This window comes from Haliaeetus albicilla, chromosome 4, assembly GCF_947461875.1.
Source record: "Haliaeetus albicilla chromosome 4, bHalAlb1.1, whole genome shotgun sequence".
NCBI lineage: Eukaryota > Metazoa > Chordata > Aves > Accipitriformes > Accipitridae > Haliaeetus > Haliaeetus albicilla.
The window spans coordinates 12,789,867-12,813,463 of NC_091486.1; the positions used below are offsets into that span (position 1 = coordinate 12,789,867).

Sequence of the window (23,597 nt, forward strand, 5' to 3'; positions counted from 1 at the left end):
TATCGAAGAAGTTGTGGGAAATACCTTCCAAAATTCTTAGTGTCCAAGCTGTTCTCTTTATTCTCATCAGAGTCTAAATGCGTGGATTTCAAATAAATCAAGCTCACCTGCCATCAGTCTCCTTTCAAACCAGATTTTCGCAGTGACTGGAATTTAGCAGCTCCTGCTCCATTCAGATTGGAAGTATTGATGAGGAGCAGCTTTGGATTTTTCTTCCTGATAATCATCCTAAATTTTTTACTTTAATTTTATTCCCATATTTTTCTTATAACTTTTTGAACTTCACCCTCTCTCTCCTTTTAATATTTGCCATGCCACTATTTTATATGGTTTGATTTCATATTTATAAGACATTTAGAATTTTTTATCATTCATTTAAAATCAAACACTATAATGATTCAATCACTTGATGTGCTCTTCCCTGGAAACTCCCATCTACTGTTTGCTGGAAGTCAGGGGCAAATCTCAGGCATTTCCTTTTCAAATATAGCGATGTACTCGTTCCATGATAAGCATCTCAGTGGGAAAAGAATATCAGAAAAATAGTAGCATGTTGTGAATGGCATTCAGTACTGGGAGCTAAGTGCCTTAAAGTTTTTACATACTTCAGATAGTCAGTTTATTTTGACATAGATCAGATTATTGTATTGCAAATTAAGATTATTAAAACAAAATTTCAGCAGTAAACTCCATTCATTTGGTGTGATTTAAGTCAGCACAAATCACTGAGGTTTTCTCTTTTTTTTCTAAGGGAGTTTTATTAAAATGCAGTTGAGTATTTGCCTGGGCAACTCCAAGGTAGATTCTTCTCACTGTTCTTCCATGATCAAAACCTTATAATAAAATATTTTTAAAATGTGTATTTTGTGACTCTGTAGACATGAATATTTTCTCCTGTGACCTCATCTAGAGAAGATTGAAAAGAGGAGAATCAGGAAAAGAATGAGAGATTTAGATTCGGAACTATCTGTGACTGTTTGAAGAAAGCCAACTTCTCCTTCTGTGTATACATATCTAATCTGCATTGGTTCAATTCAGCTTCCTAACCTGCCAAAAATTAAACTGGATCTGGTATAAGACATAAATGCAAAAATATGCATTCTATAAATGCAATCACAATTTAATCTAATGATGTTACCAGAGTGTCTAGAGGTCCCAGGGTAAAAACAGCATGTAGATGTATTAACAGTAGTTAATTTCCAAATAAAAGGCTAAAAAGTGGTGCTTGAGACAATGGTACTATTTCTGAAAATTTTGCACTTTAGGGATCTAAAAAGTATGGCACTTTTATAGTAAAAATAAGTTGTCATTTTCTGTGTTAAATAGTCAAAAACCAACGGGTACTTTTTAGTATTACGATGGTTATCCTTTGGAATTGCAGAGTGCTCCAGATACAAACATTTTGCATGCAGATGTTTTCATATACATCTCCATGCTGGTTAATGTCTTACTGAAGTAACAAAATACTAGATCCGCGACTTAGCAGAGCTGTTTATTCAACAGCTGTAGCCATATTATTAGCTTTATGTTACAAATGTGCTATAAACCAATGTAACCTCTCAGTTTGCAAGCTTATTCTATTCTTACCATTTTCATGTTAATAGGAAACTGCAGTAGCATTTCTAATTATATATTTTCTGAAATCTTATAGCCAAAGCAACAAATGTGTCCAGAACTCCAGATGTTTCAATTTCGGTTTAGTACACAAGGGATATAATCATATATCTGACAACCTGCAAACACTGCAAGGCCAGTTTTCAGTTGTGTGTTTTCTTTCTGTAACTGAAATCTGCAGTTACATTTGGCAATAAGCATGACTGCTGCAAGATATTAAGTCAGATGAAGACCATGGAGCATTTAATTTAGAACAGATTTCTAAAAGCAAAGCTGCTCATCACCATTTGCTCCTTTCTGTATGGGCCACTCACCCACCGTATACAAGAAAAGTATTTCCCATCTTTGGACGTAAGCAGATAAACCAGTTGAGTGATTACTCAGAGTTTAAAAAAAAAAACAACCAAACCAAACCACAACTTACATTTTGCTTTATTAAATCTAGGTTTAAAATGTCCCACTTTAGTTCCATAAACAGTTCAATCCAGGAGATTCTACCCTGGAAAGTCCAATTATTTCACATCTTAAATAAGCATAAAAATGGAATTGACCTACAAGGAGTGTGATGATGGCTCAGCTAAAAATACCAGCACTGAAAGAGTTGTGAGTTATACCCTTGTCCTGTCACAGCTAAGGAGGAAATTCCCTCTGAGCTCACTTGCATCGGTAATTTACACTTTGAGCTTTGCATTCCAATTAACCATATAATTTCAATTCTTCCTTCTTCAGCCATTCTTCAGCCAGTTCTTCCTTCTTTGTCACTCTCAGTCTCTCTTCTTCCCAAATTTTTGCTCATCTACTAGAAGTTTTGTCCTCTTTTCCTGGGACCCATCCCATGTATTTTAGTTTATTTCTAAATCATGTTATCTGCGCTTGTGTAGTGATGGAGCATAGGAGGGAAGGAAGCAGGGAGAAACATGAGCTCAGAGTCTGGAGCAGTGTTATAAACACATCAGTGCGGTGACAATCACATGGCACACACGCTTTACTGCCAGGTGCAGGTGGCTGAATCCTAAAAGCAGGATGTAAATCCAGCTACATCCCTATCGCCTGGGATAACGGTGTGAGTGTTTCACAGTCCTAACCTGGGAAAGACGTTCAGAATGGAAAAACCTATTGATCTATACCACATACAAGAAGTGATTCTTACTGTGTGATCCTTGTATGGAAAATGCCACTACAAAACACAGATTGCATCCTGAAGTGACTATTGCAAGTTTGAACTATCTCTACTTGTGTAAAGGATCTATTTTGATTACTCCCCAAATGAAAAAAGCTACAGAAGTCCTCTTTTTATTCTGTCTTTCATAGGGTTTCTGGAGGAGAACTCTTTGAACGAATCATTGATGAAGACTTTGAACTGACAGAGAGAGAGTGCATTAAATACATGAAGCAGATTTCAGAAGGAGTTCAGTACATCCATAAGCAGGGTATTGTCCACTTGGATTTGAAGCCAGAAAATATTATGTGTGTCAACAAGACTGGTACAAGTATCAAACTCATTGACTTTGGACTTGCAAGAAGATTAGGTAATGACTTTTCTGCCTATTTCAGTATGACATGGGGAAAAGGGCAGGACAGGTGGTAATTCATACTTACTGTTATATTATTTCATGTATAAAGAGTAAAGAGACATGTTTCATATAAATAGTCCTGGTTTGGGGAAAAAATAGAAAAGGGGAAAATAAGACATTTAAGAGTGAGAGTAGGGCACCTCATCTTTCAGAGGAGTTTGCAGTGAAATGTATACAATCTACCTATCTGTTTCTATGGACAGAGTATCCCTGCAGACTACAAGGTAAAATACACTGTAGTTAGTAATGTTAACAAACTACAGGAAACCACAGAACGCTAACTCTCTAACTGTAAAAAAAAAAAAGAAAAAAACCTTGATCTTCAGGAATACTACAAATCCTTGAAACTTTTATAACAGCAAGAGTGAAGGGGATGTTCTAAAAGACTTTCAAATATGGATAATTACATTAAATTTACACTTTCCCATTAGTTTTATCATTTATCATATCCTAAACAGCAGCATATTGTTGTACATGTTAACCATGGGAGGAGTTCCATAAAGACCTGTGTTTTGGTCATGTTCAAAATTATTAATATAATAGCACTACTTAAAAATAAAACAATGGGATTGAGGAAAAAAAAGTTCCATTTGACAAGTTCCTCCTCTTCCTAAGCTGTTTTCAGCTCCTTCCCATCATACGTTTTGGACTAAGCTTTCCAACATACTCTGCAATCTGAAAGCCAAAGATCTTGGAGAGTTGTTGTCTTCATTTTGCTCAGTGTTAATTCAGCTCTAAAAAGCTGCCCTCCAGTTGTGTTTGTTAGTGTTAAACAATACCGACATCACACACTGATCTTCTTTAATCTCGTATTTTCACAAGAGAAAAAAAATCATTCTAGGAATTAAAAGGAGCTAAAATACTTTATGAACCTGTTATACCGGGAGAGCTGAGGTTTGCGGTTCTTCTGTCATTGAATTGATTGGGACAACTCAGGAATTGCTATTCTCTATATTAAAAGGCCCAGAGCTAGATTCTTAGTTGTAATTTTTGCCTTCCCTCTTTAAACAAAATTGTATTTAATACTTATTAAAAATTAGAACAATGATTTTTGTAAGAGTACAGTTTGGAACTACAACCTTCTGGGTTTTGTTATCTGCCTACATGCTGCTCCTTCTCCTTCTTTTGACACTTAACTAAAAGACTACTGCATACCCAAGAATATAATTTTACTAAACCAAACCAAAAATGGTACGTTGAATGAAGAGGGGAAAAGAACTCTGCTTTTCAGATTTTTAGATGACATTCAACTCCAAAAGGGTATTACATGAATCTTGGTCACACAGACACTGTGAACTCAGAGGTAAGGTATTTATTTCATTCATTAAAAAAAGAGATCGCTGCCATTTGTGTTCCTTCACCAGTATGGAGCCAATAGTTTTCTGGGAGCATGAACTGGATTTTGTTCTTGTTGAGGAAACAGATGAACTGTTAAGTAAGTTCCAGTGCTGAAGTTTGTGTTATCAGAGGTGTGTGAAAGACTTCATCCCATGATGTTCCAGCTGTCAGCCTGAAAGCTACATTTACTGCTGAAGTGAGTGGATTTCATCAACAGGAGATAGAATGTAACCACAGAATGGCCTTTTTATAGAAATTTCTTCAACTACTCTTTTAACTAGAAACCACAGTTAAACCCACATTTAGAAAAAGGAAGATCATCTTTTCAGTAGCCTGCTCATATCCATCAGCTTTTCCATTTTTCTGTTAATCTTGTGGCATCACTGTATATTGCACGGCTGACACTACCTTGTGAGCTGCTGCAGTCATGCCACATTTAGTAAATCTGTAACCTATATATAACTTTTCTTGATGTAGAAGGATGAGTGCTATGGGCACTGACACTGATTTTGATTTCACAATACTGTACATTCAGTTGGCTTAATATATTGCCAATTCTTGCAAAGTTACATTATAGGTACTTGCTGTTTCTTTCATCAGCCTGCCGTTCTGGGTAACGCGGTGTGTGTGGCATTTCCCTAGGAAGAGAAAGTGCCCTCCCATTCCATGCCCATAAAGCAAAAGCACAGTGTTAATCATGAAGACATTTGTAAGATTTTGGTTGAGACATTTTCCGAAAGTAAAAAACAATTTTTACTGTTTCATTTACTCACAAAAATTGCTAAAAATTCTTTTCACGAAGTGCCCTCTTCTTGCCAGTTGTCTTATGCGGTACACTGAGGGCACTTTCCTCCACTTGTGTTCCTTCAAGCCTTGTGATTTTGAAATTGGCTGTCAAATTCACTTTGGCTTTGACAGATGTGGGCTTGGAGCCCTTGTACTGTGGACCTGACTCTGAGCAGAAGTCGCTCAACCAAGGGACTGCTGAAGGGAACAGTGGCTGATTTTGCACTTCAACTTCTGAGGTTTACTTTTTGTAACTAGTGCAAACTAATGCCTCTAAATATTCAGTGTTTTGATCAGTTTTAAAGAAATTAGGATCAGCTCCTTCTGCAGTCATCTTCTGCAGCTAATTAGTTCTCTTACACTGTCAGGAAATACCAAAGCTGCAGCTGGATATTTTCCTGACCTTTTTTGGTGTGCTGAGGAACACATGTAGAAAATTGTTTAAGATAAACTTCTTGAGGAGAAAAGAGAATGGTTTTTGAGTACTGTGAAGATTTTTTTTTTAATCAGTTGATTATACACAGTGTCGGCAACAGTTTCCAGCTAGCTTGTCAGCTTTCTATCTGAACTAAGGGATATCCAAACACAGATCCTACATGTGTACTAAGCTTGTAAACATCTGTGTAAAGATTTGACATATTATTGCATAGAAAAGGTCTTATTCTTTTCTTTTTTCTTTTATACACAGAAAATGCTGTGTCAGTTGTTTCACCCTGTATGCTTGCACTCAAATGCCATGTTTTCAAAAAAACATTTCTCTGACCTATGGGCAGCACATTTCATACACCAGCCCTTTGCATACACAGTGGCTCATGGTAGTTTACACAGTGCACAGAAAAGCCTCCAAACTTGGATGTGAAAATCTGAGACTGAGATTTGGATGATCATGATGAAGCTTTTAGAAAATAGGTTCTTTGTGACAAATTTCAGTCATTTTTCATAAGGACAGTTGGGAAAAAAAAAAAAGTGGGTGTTGACCTTACAAAGAAGGCAAGTGGGAAGATGGGGTCTTAGGCTTCCTGTTTGTGCTTGGAAAAGGAAGGGTGATTTCTCCTCATTGCCACTGTGGAGAAGACATTGCCCTTGTTTTAGGCTAAGTTAGTTTAGATTGGTATTAGGGAAAGGATCCTACTTTTGGGGGTAAGAAAGCTCTGGTTATGTGAGTGTAGGGATGTTGTGGAATAGCTTTTGAATGTGCTTTTTAAAGGCTAGTCAGATATCTGGCAGGAAGATCTTGATGTTGGTGAACTTGCATGGGAGGATCTAGGTGATTCCCTGGGGCTGCTCCCAGGCATTCTTCTGTCTGCTTCTGTCTCTAGAAATGGATACTCTCTGCATTGAGGGGTCTCTGAAAGCAGGGCTAATGTGAAAATGAGGTTTCCACAATTTATTTACTATCAGCATACCTAAGCAGAGCAAAAAGGGTTTCACAGCATTTAACATGGGAAACTGGCATGACTGTGAGTGAATTACTGTGGTGGTGCTTAAAAGTTGCCTCAAGCATGCTGTTCGATCATTAGGCAAGTTGCTGACCCCATATATCCTTCAATTTTCATTTCGTAAATTGGGGATTTGCCTACCTCAAACGAGTACTAATTTAGGTGTATGATTACATTTTATGAAATGGCTTAACAGCTTTCAACAGAGGTAACTGTAGGTGTGGAGTCAGTATTGGGATCAGCATTTATATTGCAAAACTTGGTAGAGGAAGTTCTGGTAAATAAAAAAATTCTGTAAAGATTCCGTGTTGTGGAAAAGTAGCTTCTGTTGTAGTCTTGTCAAAACTTTGATCTGCTGTTGGTTGAGGTTTTTTAAGCTTTCCTCTTGATTATAGAGCTGCAAATCTCTGTACTTGTGGTAACCTTAACAGGAGCAGCATTGGAATCTGTTACATCTGTTTTTCTTCCCATTCACATCTGTTTTGTTTAGATGGTAATCTCTTTGGGAGAGGGATAGTTCCTCACTATGTCATTCTACTGTGCCTAATCTGGATGCTACTCTTGCACAAAAGATAAACATAATGCAATGAATCTCACTTAAGGCAAATACTGATTGCTCAGGCGCATGTGTAGACTGGACAAGAGTTTCCCAACCTAAATCCAAGCCTGTTTCAAGTCAGAAACAATTTATTTCCCAACATTTTTATACTTTTATAACACAAATTTTTTATTGGCATTGTTTTTATTCCCAGTCCCTAATCTATTCCTTAGTTTCTTTCCCGACCTTGCTTATTCTTTTCTTCTTCTTTCCATCCTATTTAGAATGAGCTTTCACGAAAATGAGCCAGCCCATTGAGATTTGCCTAATAATTTCTATCTAAATGACTTGCGCCATGTTTCACACTATGACTAAAAGTTAGACATATCACTCATAGTTGCACACTGGCAGCACAAACTGGCACTACAAGGTTCTGTATGGGTTGTTATTCCATCTTTATCACTGTATTTTCCAGTAGAGCAATAGTGGTGGGTCAGCACAAGAAAGATGAAGAGCAAGTTTGTGTGTCCCATAACCTCACTCTTTCAGCTCGTATTGCTAGCATTAGCTTCCTTGTAGATCATTTTTAAAGCATCCACACTGTGTTTAAGTAGAGCCAAATGCAGGACACCTGTGCTACAGGCCAGCTGAATAAAAGTTTGGAGTGGCAGCTGATGACTAAACATTCATGGTTCCCCTTCACCACTTTGCTTGTAGGCAAGCGTGGTTTTGAGAGCAGGCTCAAGCCCAGTTTTACTGCCAAGGTAGTGATCTGACAGGTGCACATCATCTGCTTTTCTTGTTTCACCACTGACCTGTGCCACTTCAAATTCCAGAGGCATGCAACCCAGTATTAATTTTCTTTCCTCTTTGAACTATAAAAAATGTCTTGGATTAAAATAGTTATTTCTTATCATTATAATTTTATCACTACTGTTTCTCTTTACCATAAAATGCAGACCTCTGAGCTCCGATAAATCTTAGATACTCTGTGAAAACTTCAACTTCTTTCTAACACCAGAATCCTGAAATCCTCTTGTGCAACTGCTAAAGTGGTGGAGGCTCAAACACTTTTGTACTTCAGGACATCCAAGTCTGAATTACACAATAAAAGTTCTCCTCTTTCTTAGACTTGGTCTTGTGGGAACCCCTTGCAATAGGAACCTTCTTACTATGTGCCTTGTACAGTGCTGTGTGCTTGAGGATGCTTAATAAATAATCCTTTATTGCTATCCATGTATCAGCTAAGAAAATAGCAGTTCAGGCATCATTTATTTTTTTCTGATAAGGATCTTCAACAAAATCACAAATATGAGGGCAAAACTGGTTTTCCTGTTACTGGAGAATAATTGTTTTTAAAAATCTGCATGGAGCAGTTAATGGTTTTATCTTTCGTTCTTCACAGAAAATGCAGGTTCTCTGAAAGTTCTCTTTGGGACACCTGAGTTTGTGGCTCCAGAAGTTATAAACTATGAACCTATTGGATATGAAACAGATATGTGGAGTATAGGAGTTATCTGCTACATTTTGTGAGTACCTTTCCTATTCTTAACAGAAATCCTGACAGTTGCTGAACATACAAAATTTCCATCAATTTCTGAATTCTTCTCCAATTTTCAGGCCTTTTGTATTCTAATTAGCAGCTCCAGCATGTTTAATAAAAATTCTCTGTTCTCTGAAGTGTGTAATTGGTAAACTGCAGAACTAGCAGTTCTGGAAATTCAGCCATTTAGTGTTCTATATCTTACATCATAAACCAGCAATGCTTCATCTCATTTAAAAAGACAATGTGACAGTATTTTATTATTAACTTTAAACTATTTTTCCTTCCCAGATGTTACAGAGAAATGTTTGGTCATGCACTAGTAACCGATAATTTCTATTCTTTTATTCCCGAGAGAAAATTTTTGTGAAATTTTGGGGTCTTCTTATTCAGATTGTATCCTTCGTGGGACAGATTGAAGTATCCCAGCATTACCGTATCTGTTCACAGTGCATTTTAATTTATTACTAAGCACAAACCACTGGATAAATACATTTTATAAGCAGCATGGATCAAGCTCATGGAAATATTTTAGAAGACAGTTAGCTGCAGACCTTGGTTACATATTTCGGTATTTGATTTGATCTTTGTATGTGATTTGATAACTCATGATTATGAACTTCAATGGGTCTAGAGAAATGTGTATGGAAATAGGATCTCCATGCCTAGAACAGCAAGCCATCTTCTTCCAACTGTGACTTTACACATTCGATGCCATACAAACAAATGAAAAGAGCAGCTCAGTTTGGAGCATGGTTCTTTCTCCCTCGCTCCAGTTTCAATAGTAAGTAAACAGCAGATCTGCTTTGCACCCATTCTTTTAAAAGGCTTCTTTCAATAACTCACTTTCTTTTTTAAGAGTCCCTTCCACTCTGGCTACCCGCTTCCTTGACACCCGGCATGCACAGTTGTTTGCCTCATCTTTACTGTCTCTCTGTGATTCTGCTTGTCAGCCCATACTTTTCTCATACTCTTCTCATTTCCAAACTAAGCAACATAATTTTCTTTCTTGACCTGTGCAAAAGCTACTATATCAATTCTCTTACTCCCAGCAAAGACTCTGAATATTTCTGTTATCTCCTCTTTCTTATGTGAAGCATGCTACACTCTTCAAGGTCGCTTTGCTCTGCCAGTTTATTTACAGGACCTTTATTTTCCATTCACTTCCAGCATTTCTTTCTGGATCTTGAAAGCTCGTTTGGATCACTCTGTAGCTCAAATAATGTAGACCACACACGCAGTACTCGGATGACAAATTCATTTCTTTCTCTAGCTTTCTTGAGGCCTCCCGAGTTACGGAGCACTGGAAGAGCGGTACGGAGATCCCAGGCTGCCTGCCCAGCCATGGAAAACCCAGCAGTTACCTCGAGGCTGCATTGCCCCCTAGAGGCCTCTGACACGTTAGGGAACCAAACCGCAGTGTTCCACGCACATTTGGGCAGTTTGAAGTCTTTTGCTCTCATTTGTTATCAAAGTATACGACGAGGTTTTGTGTGTTTACAGCATAGGCAGTGACATGTCAGACAACCGAGGCAAAAACCGGTGATAGCAGTTGTGTGTGCCCCTAAGGCGTGCAACCAGGGTTGCTGCTCCGATACGGTACGTGCTGGAGAACACCGTCGTTGTCTAAGTAGACACGGCAAAGGGAGAAGGTGAAACAGATGGAGAAAAGGTGAAATCTCTTGCCAAAGACCGGTCTGCCAGCAGTGGCAGAACTACTTCTTCCCAGTTTCTCTGTGCCATCTGAAGCAAGATATTTGGTTGCTGTAATGTTCAGCTGATAGGATTGGGGTGGTGTTACATTTGATTCAGATGACCCAATATGCCTTGTGAAATATATTATGAAATGCCTTGTTTGCTAAGGTGTATTTAAGCTCATTTAACTCCTCGTGAGGGGAAAATTACATTACCCAAACGCAACAAAAATCTTATTTTTGATGCATAGCTACTGCCACAATGATGGCTAACAGTAATAATCAGCGTTTGTCTTTCTTGCAATAAGAATAAAGTAATAGAAGTTAGGGAAGATCTGTGAGTCATCGCTTGGACTTGCCCTCTCCACCCCAGAGTGACAGGCTCCTAATCTGTCTTCACTTCCTTAAAGCCCAGCTATTTTTGCAGACTCACAACTATAAGCCATTATCCAAAATGGATCATCACATCATCATTACAGAATGCAAATAAAAGTCATTGAGAACTGCATCTCTCTTTAGTTGTAGCTCTGCTTTCCTGTTTTGATTATAAACTCAGAACTGCCAAATCTCATGCCCGATGTGTAAGACTCACTCATTTGGTGTCTGTCTCACATACCATCACTGTGCTTGTAACTTAGCATTTGTGTCCCCCCTCCCGCCGACATGGTGAGTGCGGCCGTGAAAGAAGAGGTGAGCACTGCAGCACCACTGGACTTAAGGGCAGGTCTGCTACAGGCAGCTGATGGCCCAAAGCTGCTGTGGACCTCACAGGTCCGAAGTGAAGCAGAGGGAGCATGCTATTGCAGGACTTGACAAAACAACTCTTTTAAGGTAGGATTACAAGAGGGTTGAGAGACCTGTAACCTGCCTAGAAAGAGACTGTGTTTCCATTATGACCCATACAACAATGAATACAAACCAGGTTTAGCAAGGAGCTACTGCAGATATCTCTGTGGGTGAAGGGTCTTCCCCGCAGAAGAATAAATGGGTGGGATGTAATCTCAAGTAGGAAACAGGGTGACAGTGCTTCTCCAAAACCCTGCAGCAAAACCTCTCTCCTAGCCTTCTGCTTTGCAGGCGTAAGTACAGATACCGCAGTCTCTGTTGGGATGCTGCATCTGTCTTCCTTACGGCATGACTGACTTAATTCCATCCTACAGCTCACGGGTTCCCTTTCCACATTTCTAAGCTCCACATTACATCCTTTTAATCTTCGTGGATAACTTATTCAGTCCTGTCTCTTCATCAGTCTTTGTTCTTCCTTAAATTTCCCTTTTTGTGTTCTCCACCTCAAGTTCTTTATCTTCCACTTTTATCTTGCTCTCTGTCCTGTTCTGCATCACAGTACTGTCCTACATACTTAAGTTGATCTATTGCCTTTGAAGTAACAGGCCACAAATATTATAGCTTGTGTATATCATCTCCATTTATGTCTATTTCAATGTTTCTTTTTGCATTTACAATAATCTTTATCTAACGAAGATTAAGCCTCCTGAATTCTTTCCAGCTCTTTCTGTCCCATTTATTCTCCTGGGCATTAGTGAATTTGTTTGTTGTGTTTCTATTTCTAGTTCTTTTCTGATGATCCATTTGGAGAGCCAGCATTTTCAATATTTAGTAATCTGAAACAATTTCTAAATTCTATTTTTATTTCAAACCAAATTTCAGTCTAAAATTTCAGTGCTGTGTGGAGGTATGTTCAAAGTGGATAGCCCTTTTCCTTCCATCACCATAGAATCTGACTGGAATTTGCTGTGGCTGATTCAAACCTCTGTTTGCTTTCCATTAGTTCTTTTCAATGTAGTTGATCTCTGTCAATTAAGAATTTTTTAATATGCTATATCTTAGGCTGTTTTTTAATATCGTATTTGATCTTGCAGTATACTCTCTTTCTTCAATGCCTTCCTAATAACACGCACCCTGATTCTTCAAACGTTCCCTTTCCTTTTTATCTATTGTATTATTCATCACTGCTGTCATTCCTCCCTTGTTTGGCAGTTTGGGTTTGTTGAAAGATCTTTTGGCATCGTTCATCTTTTGGGTGTGCTGACTTGGGACTTTGATAAGGCAAGACATTCACGTTGCTGGCTTACACTTGGCTCCATGACATATTAGAAATTTAAGCCTTGTTAATATGAAGATGAGAGAGCACTCCTTGTTTTTTCAATAAAGCAAGTTAGGAGGGCTTTAATGTCATGACTGTACTGCTCAAAATTATTTGTTCAGTAGCACTGGCAAACTGTGATTCCTTATTAATCCACTGGGCACGTAAAACAAGGATGAGAACAGAGTAACACCCTTGCTACAGCAATGACCTGTCTTCCTTTATGGTGGTTCAGTGGTCTGTTTCTTCCTTGAGACAACTGGTGTGGCTTGAGTCAGCCAGCCCTCAGCTAAGGAAAAGGTGGTTTTCTCCAGTGGATGCATGTGTTCTTGTCCCCCCTGCCCTGCCCCCAAAGTAGCCTGAGACTATTTATTTGTTTTATTTCACTTGTAAAAGAATTAAATTACTACATGATCTCCAGGGTGCAGGCATTATCATGTGCTTATTTGACATGATCTGCACAAGTTTATCAGAAGCAGATAGTACTTTTCATACTAAGATCTGTTACTTTTTTTCATTGCTAATGCAATGCAAAGACTGTAAGGAGGAGCTCAGTGTCATCAGCCCAAATCAGCTGGTGCTGCAAGCACTGCTTGCAGAGGAATGCTCAAAGTCTGACTTTTTGAGACATGCAGCAAACTCATCTTTCCTGGATTAGTGGCAGTCTTAATGCAAAGATTTCCAAGTGAAATGCTATGGTATTTCTTACATAGGCAGTGAGATCGGTGACCACATTGGACCCTTTTGATCTTAACGTTTCTAAATCTGTCCTCAGAGCTTTGTTAGAACAAACCGATAAATGTTAAGGAACTTCTAGAAGATAAAATATCTTTCTTCTTTATTTAGAAGTGGAAACTGTGGAAGATCTTCTAAACAAATGGTTCTTAACATGCCAGGAAGATGCCTGGTTAAGTAGCTGGAAAAATGTTTTCAGTAAACAACTTGCTGCTTGTCTAATAGTAACTTCACAGTGTAAGCTCAGTATTAATTTTCTGGAGTGGTAGCTCATCTTTATCACTTAGCTTCAGCATTCCAAACAGAAATTGTTTCCATAATCTGTCAAAAGAGTTGCTGGGCCATTATTACTTTAAATGGCTATTAAGAAATGAACAACCAAGACTTAGGTCAGTGAACTCTGTGCTAAAGATAAGAATTTCTGGTTATAATCTGGTTATAATCTACACTAGTTACTGGATTTTGTTTTCTGACTATAGAGAAGGATCTAGTTCTTGTTACAAGTATTTCCACGACAAGGCAACTGATTCACAGTGTAAAACTGTGGTAGAGAAAGAAAATTATTTTAGCCTTATAAATTTGCAACAGCACGTTCAGAAATACAAAAATAGGTTCATTGAAACTTTTGAATGAGTATTGCTGTTACACTGGTGTTTGGAAATGACAGAGTGAGCAGAGGCTTAACCGGTACCCACCTGGTAATTTACCAAATACATTGAAATGCATTGGATGGGTCAATCCTACCACAGCATTTAAGATTTTATCCAATAATTCTGTCACGCAATTCATTTAAAAAAAAAAAAAAAAAAGCCAACCAAAACAACCAAAGGGATTTTTTGCTCTCTAATCTCCTTCTATTTATCCTCATCCCTCAAAAGCTGTGTGTGGCACGCAGTATCCTTTTGCCCAGAAAGCTAAATGTCTTTAATAAGCACTGCCTCTATGGGAGTGTGGAGAGGTGGGGTTTCCACATGAAGCAATGTCTCTGTACCTGTAGCAGTCTTTTTAGCATGGAAATGATCTCTCAATACTGCAGCTTTGATCTCTGGAAATAGGCCAAAATACTATCTAATGTAGCACAAGAGCTGAACAGTACTATTTGTTGTAATACTACGCAGAGGTCACCTTTGCCATACTTCAATCCAGTATTGAAGGGAAACGGGATTGTTATTGCTCTGGCTGCCCAAGTATGTCCTCTGGAAGCTTAACTGGATGAAAAGATGTGCATGTCCTATACTGACAGTGAACTAAAGAAATACTTCACAGACCCTTCATTTGTACAAAATGTAAGCCTTTCTAGGAGTCGCTGAATTGGCTGAGAGATTATTTTATTTATTACATAGTCAAAAAAGAGACAACTTAGCAATTAGTATCTGAAACCCAAAACTTAAAACTGCAGTCTGGATGAGTTTTTCCACTTTCTAAAACATTATAGAGAACAATGACATTGTCATAAATAGGAAAATGCTTAAATATTGGAGTGGAGATATGTTTAAGACCCTGCAGGAGTGCTTCACAGATTCCAGGGCAGAGATTTTGCTTCGACGATTTACCTGGCCGTGACGGCTGATGTGCATGAGGGCAGAACAGTCTCTCATTGTGCCGCAGCTATACCAACTCTCCAATGCTATCAGGTATAAACCTTGTCTCTTCCAGTAAAGTAAGTGTCAGAGAACAGTTGTGGTAAAATTGTTTTACGTGAGCATTTTTTGGTATGTTAATCTTTCAGCTTCTGTAACTCATGCCTATTGTTTGTCCATAAATGGGTTTATGCCACCTTATACATTTATAACGTCACGCTTCACTGTTGCATTTGAACGCACCCCATATAATGGAAAGTAAGACACCAAGCACCTTCTGTTCTGATTTACCTCTTTCTGTCTGAGAAGAAACAAACCTTTTATCTTCATCTCATGTATTATTACAAGCAAATTTCCGAAGTATACACGTGAGATTCTAGACTCCGCTGTACTGCACACAACTTCCAGAAATGGTAAAAGATTTAGTATCCGCTTTGTCTGAGGCTTCAAAGAGTGTGTGTTTCTGCTTTGCTTATAGAAATAAAATCCTTAAGAACAAATTTAAAATCAGATTTTTAATGTAATTAGTACCAAAAGAATAGCAAAGTAACTTCAGAGGAGGAGATTATACTAATATTATTAATCTAGTAACTCACTTTATTTGATCCCAATCTCTTTTTCTACCAGTCTGTTCTGTGATACTCAGTAGCTTCACGATATTCTTATAGTATTATAACCATATAGTATTTTCAGAACCCTAATAAGTTCCACTTATTTTTCCATATGCTAAAAAAATGTACTACTGTTGAAATGTAACTGGTGGTTGTAACTGGTTAACGTGGTTGTACAAAGGAAGCAAATAAAGCCTGTAAAATTTCATGAAGAATAGGTTATTATGTAAATTGCATGCCAGGAAGAAGACCTGGAAAACTGAGTAACTTCTAGTTCTAAGGAATAAGCAACCTTTCCCCTGAAAGATTTTACTGAAAGGGTGATATATACAGGAATCAAAAGTATCTGGGTGCACAAAGGTACAGTATAATAAAAGACAACGCTCAACTGGAGAAAGATACTCTGCAAAAATTACACCATGATGTGCTGTAATTGCCTTTCACTGGCAATTTATCAGTTATATTGAGTAAAAAGCCTTGGAAGCTCAACTTAGGTTATAAAAGAGTATTATTTCCATTTCATGCATCATCATGACTGATTGAGAACATAAAGACCAAATTACCTTTGGATGCATCTGGATAACTCTACAGCCTGCAGTGATGTAGCACTGTTTTATCTGGCTATATAATTCAGGGTGGTTTTGTTTACAAAATAGCCCTGTGGATTTCATTATTTCATTATGCATCTTTCTTCTTGGGCTCTCTCTGCAGGAGTAAATGGAATAAAATATACAAAAAACCTTGGTTTGACAGTAAAGGCAGCAAAGTCACTTTGAAAGCACCAGGAAGAAGAAGAAAAAAAACCTATTCAACTGAATTTGGTGTGAAAATTACCGCATTATTTATGCAGAACTAGACAAGTCATTTAACAAACTAGTATGCTCCACTTTCACCTAATTCTAGTTCTCTTCTCAAAAATGTCTTGGGAGAACAGAAAGAAACAGCAAAAATTTTCCTTTCAGTTTTGCAGTCAAATTCTAGTTTCCTTCCCATAAGACTCTCTGTAGATAGCTTTGAGTTCTTTTTTTTTTTTTTTTTTTTTAAGGGAGCTTTTACTGATAAAGATCTGCAGAGCATAGGAGATGTCACACACGATTTTAGTTTGCTCCTCTGACAATCTGCAAATTGAGACTCTGTCTGTCTGTCCGTCTGTCTGTCTATTCTATCCCCAGGGTCAGCGGACTTTCTCCTTTCATGGGAGACAACGACAACGAAACCCTAGCCAATGTTACCTCAGCAACGTGGGACTTTGATGATGAGGCTTTTGATGAAATCTCTGATGATGCCAAGGACTTCATCAGCAATCTACTAAAGAAAGATATGAAGTAAAGCTGTTGGACTTGATACAATTTCTATGTTTGCATTTAGCTCAACTTGTCATTCTTATTTCCCCACTGTGAATCTCCACGTCGACGCAGGCACCTCTGGCCATACTTTCTAAGTCTCTGTGTGCAGCTCTCGTTTATTTTACATGCAGGGTGCAGGGTCTGAATGGAGCACTTCCTTTTAATCGCCTGCTCATTTTGCTTTTCCCTTCCCTCGGGCAAGATGCACCCTGAGGTTTTGTGTGGCTACTCTTATCTTCACTGTTGTGTGACACAGATTCCTGCAGGACATGTTCTCTCCTGATCTGAATGGGTTGCAATTTTGCCAGATTTAGTTCCATGTGTTGCTTTTAAGTGCGGTGCCTCTGAGTAGGCAGCTTTCATATAAATCCAGTAATTGGGCAAGAAAAAAAAAAATCAGAGCTGGAAGCCCTGTTTACAGCAGATTCTGAACAAACCAAGGAAAGAAATTGTACTTCTTCCAATGAATTTGCAATTGGATGGATGGAGAACAGAGGGTTATTTATCTGTGTACCATGAACAAAGTGAAGAATGGGAGTGGCTTGATTAGAGATTTGGACATTTCTGTTTTGTTAGATGTTCACTGCTGCAGGGAAGGAGGGTATTAAGTGGTGGGAAAGGGGAAATCTCTGTAAGTGAAGGAGAGGAGATCTGGGACAGGGTTCTGCCAGCATAAGGTGGCTGAATCATTGCCATTGTGGCTCTGCTGTATGTGTTCTATGCCTAAAACACATGGCTTTTGGTGCTTTGTTTTATAATGTTTTATTAACACTTAAAAATGCACAGTTTTCTCTCAAAAAACCCTACAGAAATTGTGCAAGAGTGTTTAAGAAGTAAGCATGGCTGGGAAAGCAGTGCCATGTGACCTATGTTGCTAAATTTAGGGAACAGAAAAATCAGCTCTCAGAAAAGAGAGCGGAAAATAATGTTAAAGAAGTTAAGTTAGGTTCAACTATCATTAATGGCAATACTGATTAGTCTTTTTATATAAAAACAGGAGTCGCTTAAATTGTACTCAATGTCTTCAGCATCCTTGGCTGCAAAAAGACACCAAAAACATGGAAGCCAAAAAACTTTCCAAAGATAGGATGAAGAAATACATGGCCAGAAGAAAATGGCAGGTAATAAAGAGGACAGAGAATTGGGCTAGTTATCCTAATAAGTCTCTTTATTTCTAATGTTTATGATTCTGAGAAACATGTCATGCCAGGTGGTTTCTGCTGCTGGTGAGAACTCCAGTGTGGCCAGAGTATGAATGCAGTAAAGCAGGTTTAGTTTAGGTTTGGTTTCTATGGGTGAGCAGTAGGAGGGTACACGGCTGCGAATATATAACACGTGATGATTCCACTTCAGGCTACTAAACGGCGTATGAGTTCAAGTATAGCCTTTCCTATTCTTTTGGAGCTACGACCATCTCTCCTCCCTGCCCTCTCCGTGACACTGAGGGCTGGGGGACTATGTTATCCTTAACAAACCTGAACAGGTAGGGAAAAGCTTATGTGCCTGGCCTCTCTAAAGATGCCTCATTTTGTGGTAGTTTCATTCTCCTAAGCCAGTGTCCTGTTGGAGCATCAAGCTTCTTGTGGATTCAGTCAGATTGATTTAATAATTTTCTTTGATGTATTTGGTCTCCATGTCTTCTTTTTTCTTAATGCTGGAACTGTTGTAGCAGGTCCACCTGTGCCGTTCTGATAGCTAGGGGAGTTGGTGTATAAAATCCTGGATCCAGCCTTTTGAGTAGCCTACAAAATACTCATTTCTGTAAATCTTGCGTTCTACTGTACGTGTTTCTTAGGAGCTCATGCAAGCTGTACAAAAATACAAGTGTCCTAGAGGCAACGTAGTTTGAGCATATTTTAGTATCCTGGTGGTTGATTCTCGAGCCTGTCAGAGGTCTGCTTCCATCATGCAGACGGTACTTTCTCATTCATTTCAAATTAGCTGCTTATTCATCCTTGATGAAACTCGTTCCAGCCCATATGGCTATTGAGAGCAGTCCGCCACCAGAGTCAAGTTCCCATTAAACAGGACATAGCTTTTCTGCTGGCCCTCTTCTCGCACAGTGCTTTTTATCTGCAGCTAACAGAGACATTCATTTAGGTATGAGTTCATCACGGGAAGTTTATATCTGCAACTAAATTTGGTAATTCAGACCAGCCTGCTCTGTCTCTCCTAAAACAACAGAGCTATATATAAGCAGTTTGTCCAACAATTCCAGCGAGGTTTGCAGAGATCCCAGATAATTGGTCCGAAGCACAATTGTTACAGAAAATCACATGCCTTTTGGATTGGATTGATCAGAAGCCTTTTATGTTATGTCTTAGAAAACAGGCCATGCTGTCCGAGCAATAGGAAGACTGTCGTCCATGGCAATGATTTCTGGTATGAGTGGGAGGAAGGCCTCTGGGAGCTCGCCTACCAGCCCTATTAATGCAGACAAAGTAGAAAATGAAGGTAAGGAATTTTGCTGCACCGTATTTTTACCTCTCTGTGAATCAATCTTCCTAAAACTTTTAGCAAAATGCTAGAGACCAGTCATTGAGTTGGTTATTCCTGCTCTCTCTCTCTCTCTGTTTTTATCTTCTTTTTTTTTTTTTAAAGAAATCTATCAAAAATTCATTATTCTCATATTGTTCTGCTACTCAGAATGCCCCAGTATAAGTATGGGCAGTAACCTCTTCTCTTTTTAAAGCCAAAGAATTAAGGCAGATTTGTCAGCTGCCCTTTCTGTCAGTTTGGGAATGCATGTTTATACAAAGATTACAGTGATGTATTGCCTTCTCATGCAAGCGAGAAAGCAAGCAAGCAATAAGGTATTAACACTTGCTGTAACAAAGACATGTACTCTGCATTAACCATGCTCCTCAGACAGAGGCATTTAAGAAAAAATGTGTCTACATTATTCCCCTATGTCCCCATTTGAAACGTGGATTCATGGTGTGTAACAACCAGAGGTGCAAATGTTTGACACTTCTGAAAATCAAGCAAGTCATTTTGACATATCCACACAGACTGCAGGCCTGATACAAGTTGAACTGGTCTACCCCTCTGACTAGCAAAAGTCCAGTTTCAGTTAGAAACGAATTCAAGGAAAAAATAAAGATGATTTGTAGCGTGGCAGCCTGCATGTTAATTTCATTCTATTTATGGCCTGAATCTTTGTCCAGCTGCAAAAGATTGGCACAAAACTAAGCAGCTAACGTCCTCACTGTCCCATTAGCCTTACAGAATAAAGTCAAATAAAAGATGCTTGCATTACCATCTGGTAATTAAAAATTAAAATACATCTTTTGAGAACATGCCCTGTAAAATAATTAACTATCTTTTCACTCTCCTTCAGATGCTTTCCTTGAAGAAGTGGCTGAAGAAAAGCCCCATGTAAAGCCATATTTTACTAAAACAATCCTTGACATAGAGGTTGTGGAAGGAAGTGCTGCTAGATTTGACTGCAAAATTGAAGGTACTTTGAATTAGTGTTATCTGTTTCTTTCTTTCTTTCCTTGCCAGCTTTCCGCATTGTGCTGTTGTTTAACTTCTTAATTTTTTTTTCTGTATTATTGTTGAGTTGGTGCCATTTTGCTTTACCAATATCTGCATCTTACAGCATGAATGTGTTGCAGTAACAGAAATTTTTTGGAGCTGCATGGGCTTGTTCTGTGCTTGCCGTAGAACAGAAGTCTCCAAGAGTCAATGTGTGAATCACTAATTGAGAATACCAAGTGGGAACAGTAAGGTGATTTTTGAGGGTAGAAACAGTAAAAACAAGATGCATTATAGTACCATAAATTGCAAGAGTACACTCTTAGAGACTGCTAACCAGAAACCAAGAATAAATAGGAAATCACTCATCTGAAATGACAGACAAGTTTCAGGTGACCTCAAGATAACTTCAAGCCATACATACATGGTATTAAAGGCAAAGAAGTCCCTAACAGTGTATCTGCATGAGAAGTAACGATAATATTGCAGTGGTTACAAAACTTGCATCTAGAAAATACTGTATTGTTGTTTGGTTTTTTAACTTACGAGTTCAAGAATGAAAACTCAGAGTGGAATATGCAGATAGAAAGAATAAGTTTATGAGAAGGCACTTAAGGAGCTTGGGCTTGGTCAGCCTAACAGTCTGAAGGCCAAGACCTCCTAGCACTTCTATTGCAATGAGATTGAAGCTTCTGTATCACAGCTGTTGATGAAAACTAGAAATTAGGAAGAGAAGAGCTGTTAAAACAAAATGGATAGAGTTGGTCCCATACTGCATGTGTTCAAGTTAGCCAATTTCTAATCTTAAAATGAGGTTCAGAAACTGCCTCACTGACCTTCTGCTTGTTTATTTCTATGCTCCTAATCTCTTTCACTGCCTGTGTTTCCTACCTCACAGCGGAGATGTGAGGATGGATTATTGTTGCTGATGGATGCTCAGCGTGAGGGGTATGTGCATAAGTACTGCATGGAATAAAATAAATGGATGTACCACAGCTGATGTTCCAAACTTCTCAGTGTATCGCTGTAATGTTCGTTGTGTGTTAGGGATTCCTGCACTTTATTTCTGCTCAGTGGGAAGTCATCCTCCCGTCACAGTCCAGAACTTGGCAGAGACAACAAGCCTTCAATTTGTTATAGCAGCCAAGAGTACTGTATAAGGGATTGTTCTCCAGCATGTATTGTACAGCCCTGCTCTGGATGCTTCAAGTATAGCAGAGCCATTAGCTTCATAAAAGGCTCCAAGCTCCTGTTGAGATGCATAATCAAAATGCTTTTCTTAGACTCCCTTGCTTATCTTAACAAACACAAATAGGAATGGGAGTGCCACCATCACCCTACAGGACAGGCTGGTGCGTAGGGAGCAGATGAGGAGGAGGTAGATTCAGAATGGCCACAAGAAAGTAACGTGAAGCAGGATATTAAATTGTAGTTGTAGCCCAAAACACCTTGCCTTGGAAATTCTAAATCTTGGTGCAGGGAACTGTGGTTTCCACAAAAGCTACTATGTAAGGTAAGCCTCAAACACACTGTCAAGAGTCCCTCACTGGCTGATGTCCAAGACACATGAAAAGCTGTCTGCATTCACTGCTAAAGTAGCGGAAAGAGAAATCTAGTGAGCACCTCAGCACTAATTTTCATTTTTTTCCTATTCATAATAAAGTTGTTTCGGGTAAATGTGCAGTAAAAAAGCCTCACATCATCTACATTTATTTTAAATAGAATTCAATGAAATATTTGTATATCAACATATTGGCACATTCATACATAGACGGGGAATTAATGCTTAAAGTAATTACAGATTAGTTAATACCTGTTCATTGCAATTGCTGTTCTCTCTCCACTACTGCAGGCTATCCTGACCCTGAGGTAATGTGGTACAAAGATGATCAGCCTGTCAAGGAGTCCCGTCACTTCCAGATAGATTATGATGAGGATGGGAACTGTTCTTTGACTATTTCTGAAGTATGTGGGGACGATGATGCCAAATACACCTGCAAAGCTGTTAACAGCCTTGGGGAAGCCACATGCACCGCAGAACTCCTTGTGGAAACAATGGGAAAAGAAGGAGAAGATGAAGATGATGAGGAGGAAGAATGAAACAAGGCTCAAAGAAAAAAAAATTGAAAAAAATATATTTAAAGACTCTCCTTATAAGGCTCAGAAAACCAAGTTACCAAAAGCACCTTGTGTGATACGTAGGTCTTTGGGGGGTTGTTTTTTCAGCATGATCAGTTGATACCTGTTTGCTTTACGTATGGGCATTAATTCAAATCAGCAGGCAATTTTAAGCTGCTAGCATGATTGGATTTACTTTAAGCAAGTCATCAACTAAGTTGCCCAGTCTATTTTTAAAAACATATGGAAAACAAGTCTACAGTTATATTCTGAACGTCTTAAAGAAAAAGTCTATTTACTGAGCTCATTGCTCTACACCATCACTTTCCTCAGCCAAAACTGCAGCTAAGCTGGCTCCCCAAGATCTACTTTACAAGGAATCGTTTGCCAGACACACAGTGAATCTCTCCAGTCCTAAGAAACAGGCTGCTCCCTGAGCGGTATCTTCTATGAGGGAAGGTTTGTCACAGCCAGCACTGCAATTTGTATGTTCGTATGGTTCATTTTTCATTTCTTTTAAACAGAATTTCACAGTCCTAACTTCAGACACATTTACTGCCTCCCCTTTCTCAGTGCACTGTTAGTGCTGTTGTAATACTGGCAAAAGTTAAACATCCAGGTGGTTTCCCGAGATACTTCTAATCTTGCTTTTAACCAGCTGATCACACCTTGTCACCTTTCCCTTATAGAACCTGTCACTTCAGTGCAGTTACAGCTGCCTACTTAAGTAACAGACTGAAAACACAAAGACTGAGAATATTTTCTGTTGTTCTGGTCAGTCTAATAATGACTTACGATTCATATATATGCTGCTGTGAAAAAAACAGGTTATTGCACAATTGGTGACTTCTATGTGCATGTGTGTGAATGGAATCCCAGGTTAGTTAAAGTTTTACTTGCATTTATTTGGCAACTGCAAAACAGATTTCAACTGATGATAAGCTGGAAACTCCCACAGATTTTTGGAGTAGCCAAAAAGATAGTAGCCTGGATTACAAACTCCTTTATACTTAGCAGTTTCCAAAGAATCTTAACCTATATAGGACTTATTTCTACCTTATGAGCTTGACTGTCTTGTTTTTGTCTTGAACTGCACC

General features: G+C 38.6%; 1 protein-coding gene across 11 annotated transcripts in view; it reads left to right on the forward strand.

Annotated features, from left to right (window-relative positions):
* The window catches only part of MYLK (myosin light chain kinase), a 221,661-nt gene extending 198,075 nt beyond the window's left edge, over nucleotides 1–23,586 (forward strand). For all 11 annotated transcript variants that reach the window (XM_069780952.1, XM_069780949.1, XM_069780950.1 and 8 more), the window contains 7 exons: nucleotides 2,926–3,143; nucleotides 8,695–8,818; nucleotides 16,729–16,881; nucleotides 17,900–18,023; nucleotides 19,227–19,356; nucleotides 20,243–20,362; nucleotides 22,235–23,586. In XM_069780952.1, the coding sequence (XP_069637053.1) occupies nucleotides 2,926–3,143; nucleotides 8,695–8,818; nucleotides 16,729–16,881; nucleotides 17,900–18,023; nucleotides 19,227–19,356; nucleotides 20,243–20,362; nucleotides 22,235–22,482 (1,117 nt within the window). In that variant the 3' untranslated portion in view covers nucleotides 22,483–23,586. The remainder of the gene's footprint in view (nucleotides 1–2,925; nucleotides 3,144–8,694; nucleotides 8,819–16,728; nucleotides 16,882–17,899; nucleotides 18,024–19,226; nucleotides 19,357–20,242; nucleotides 20,363–22,234) is intronic.
* The last annotated feature ends 11 nt before the right edge of the window (nucleotides 23,587–23,597 follow it).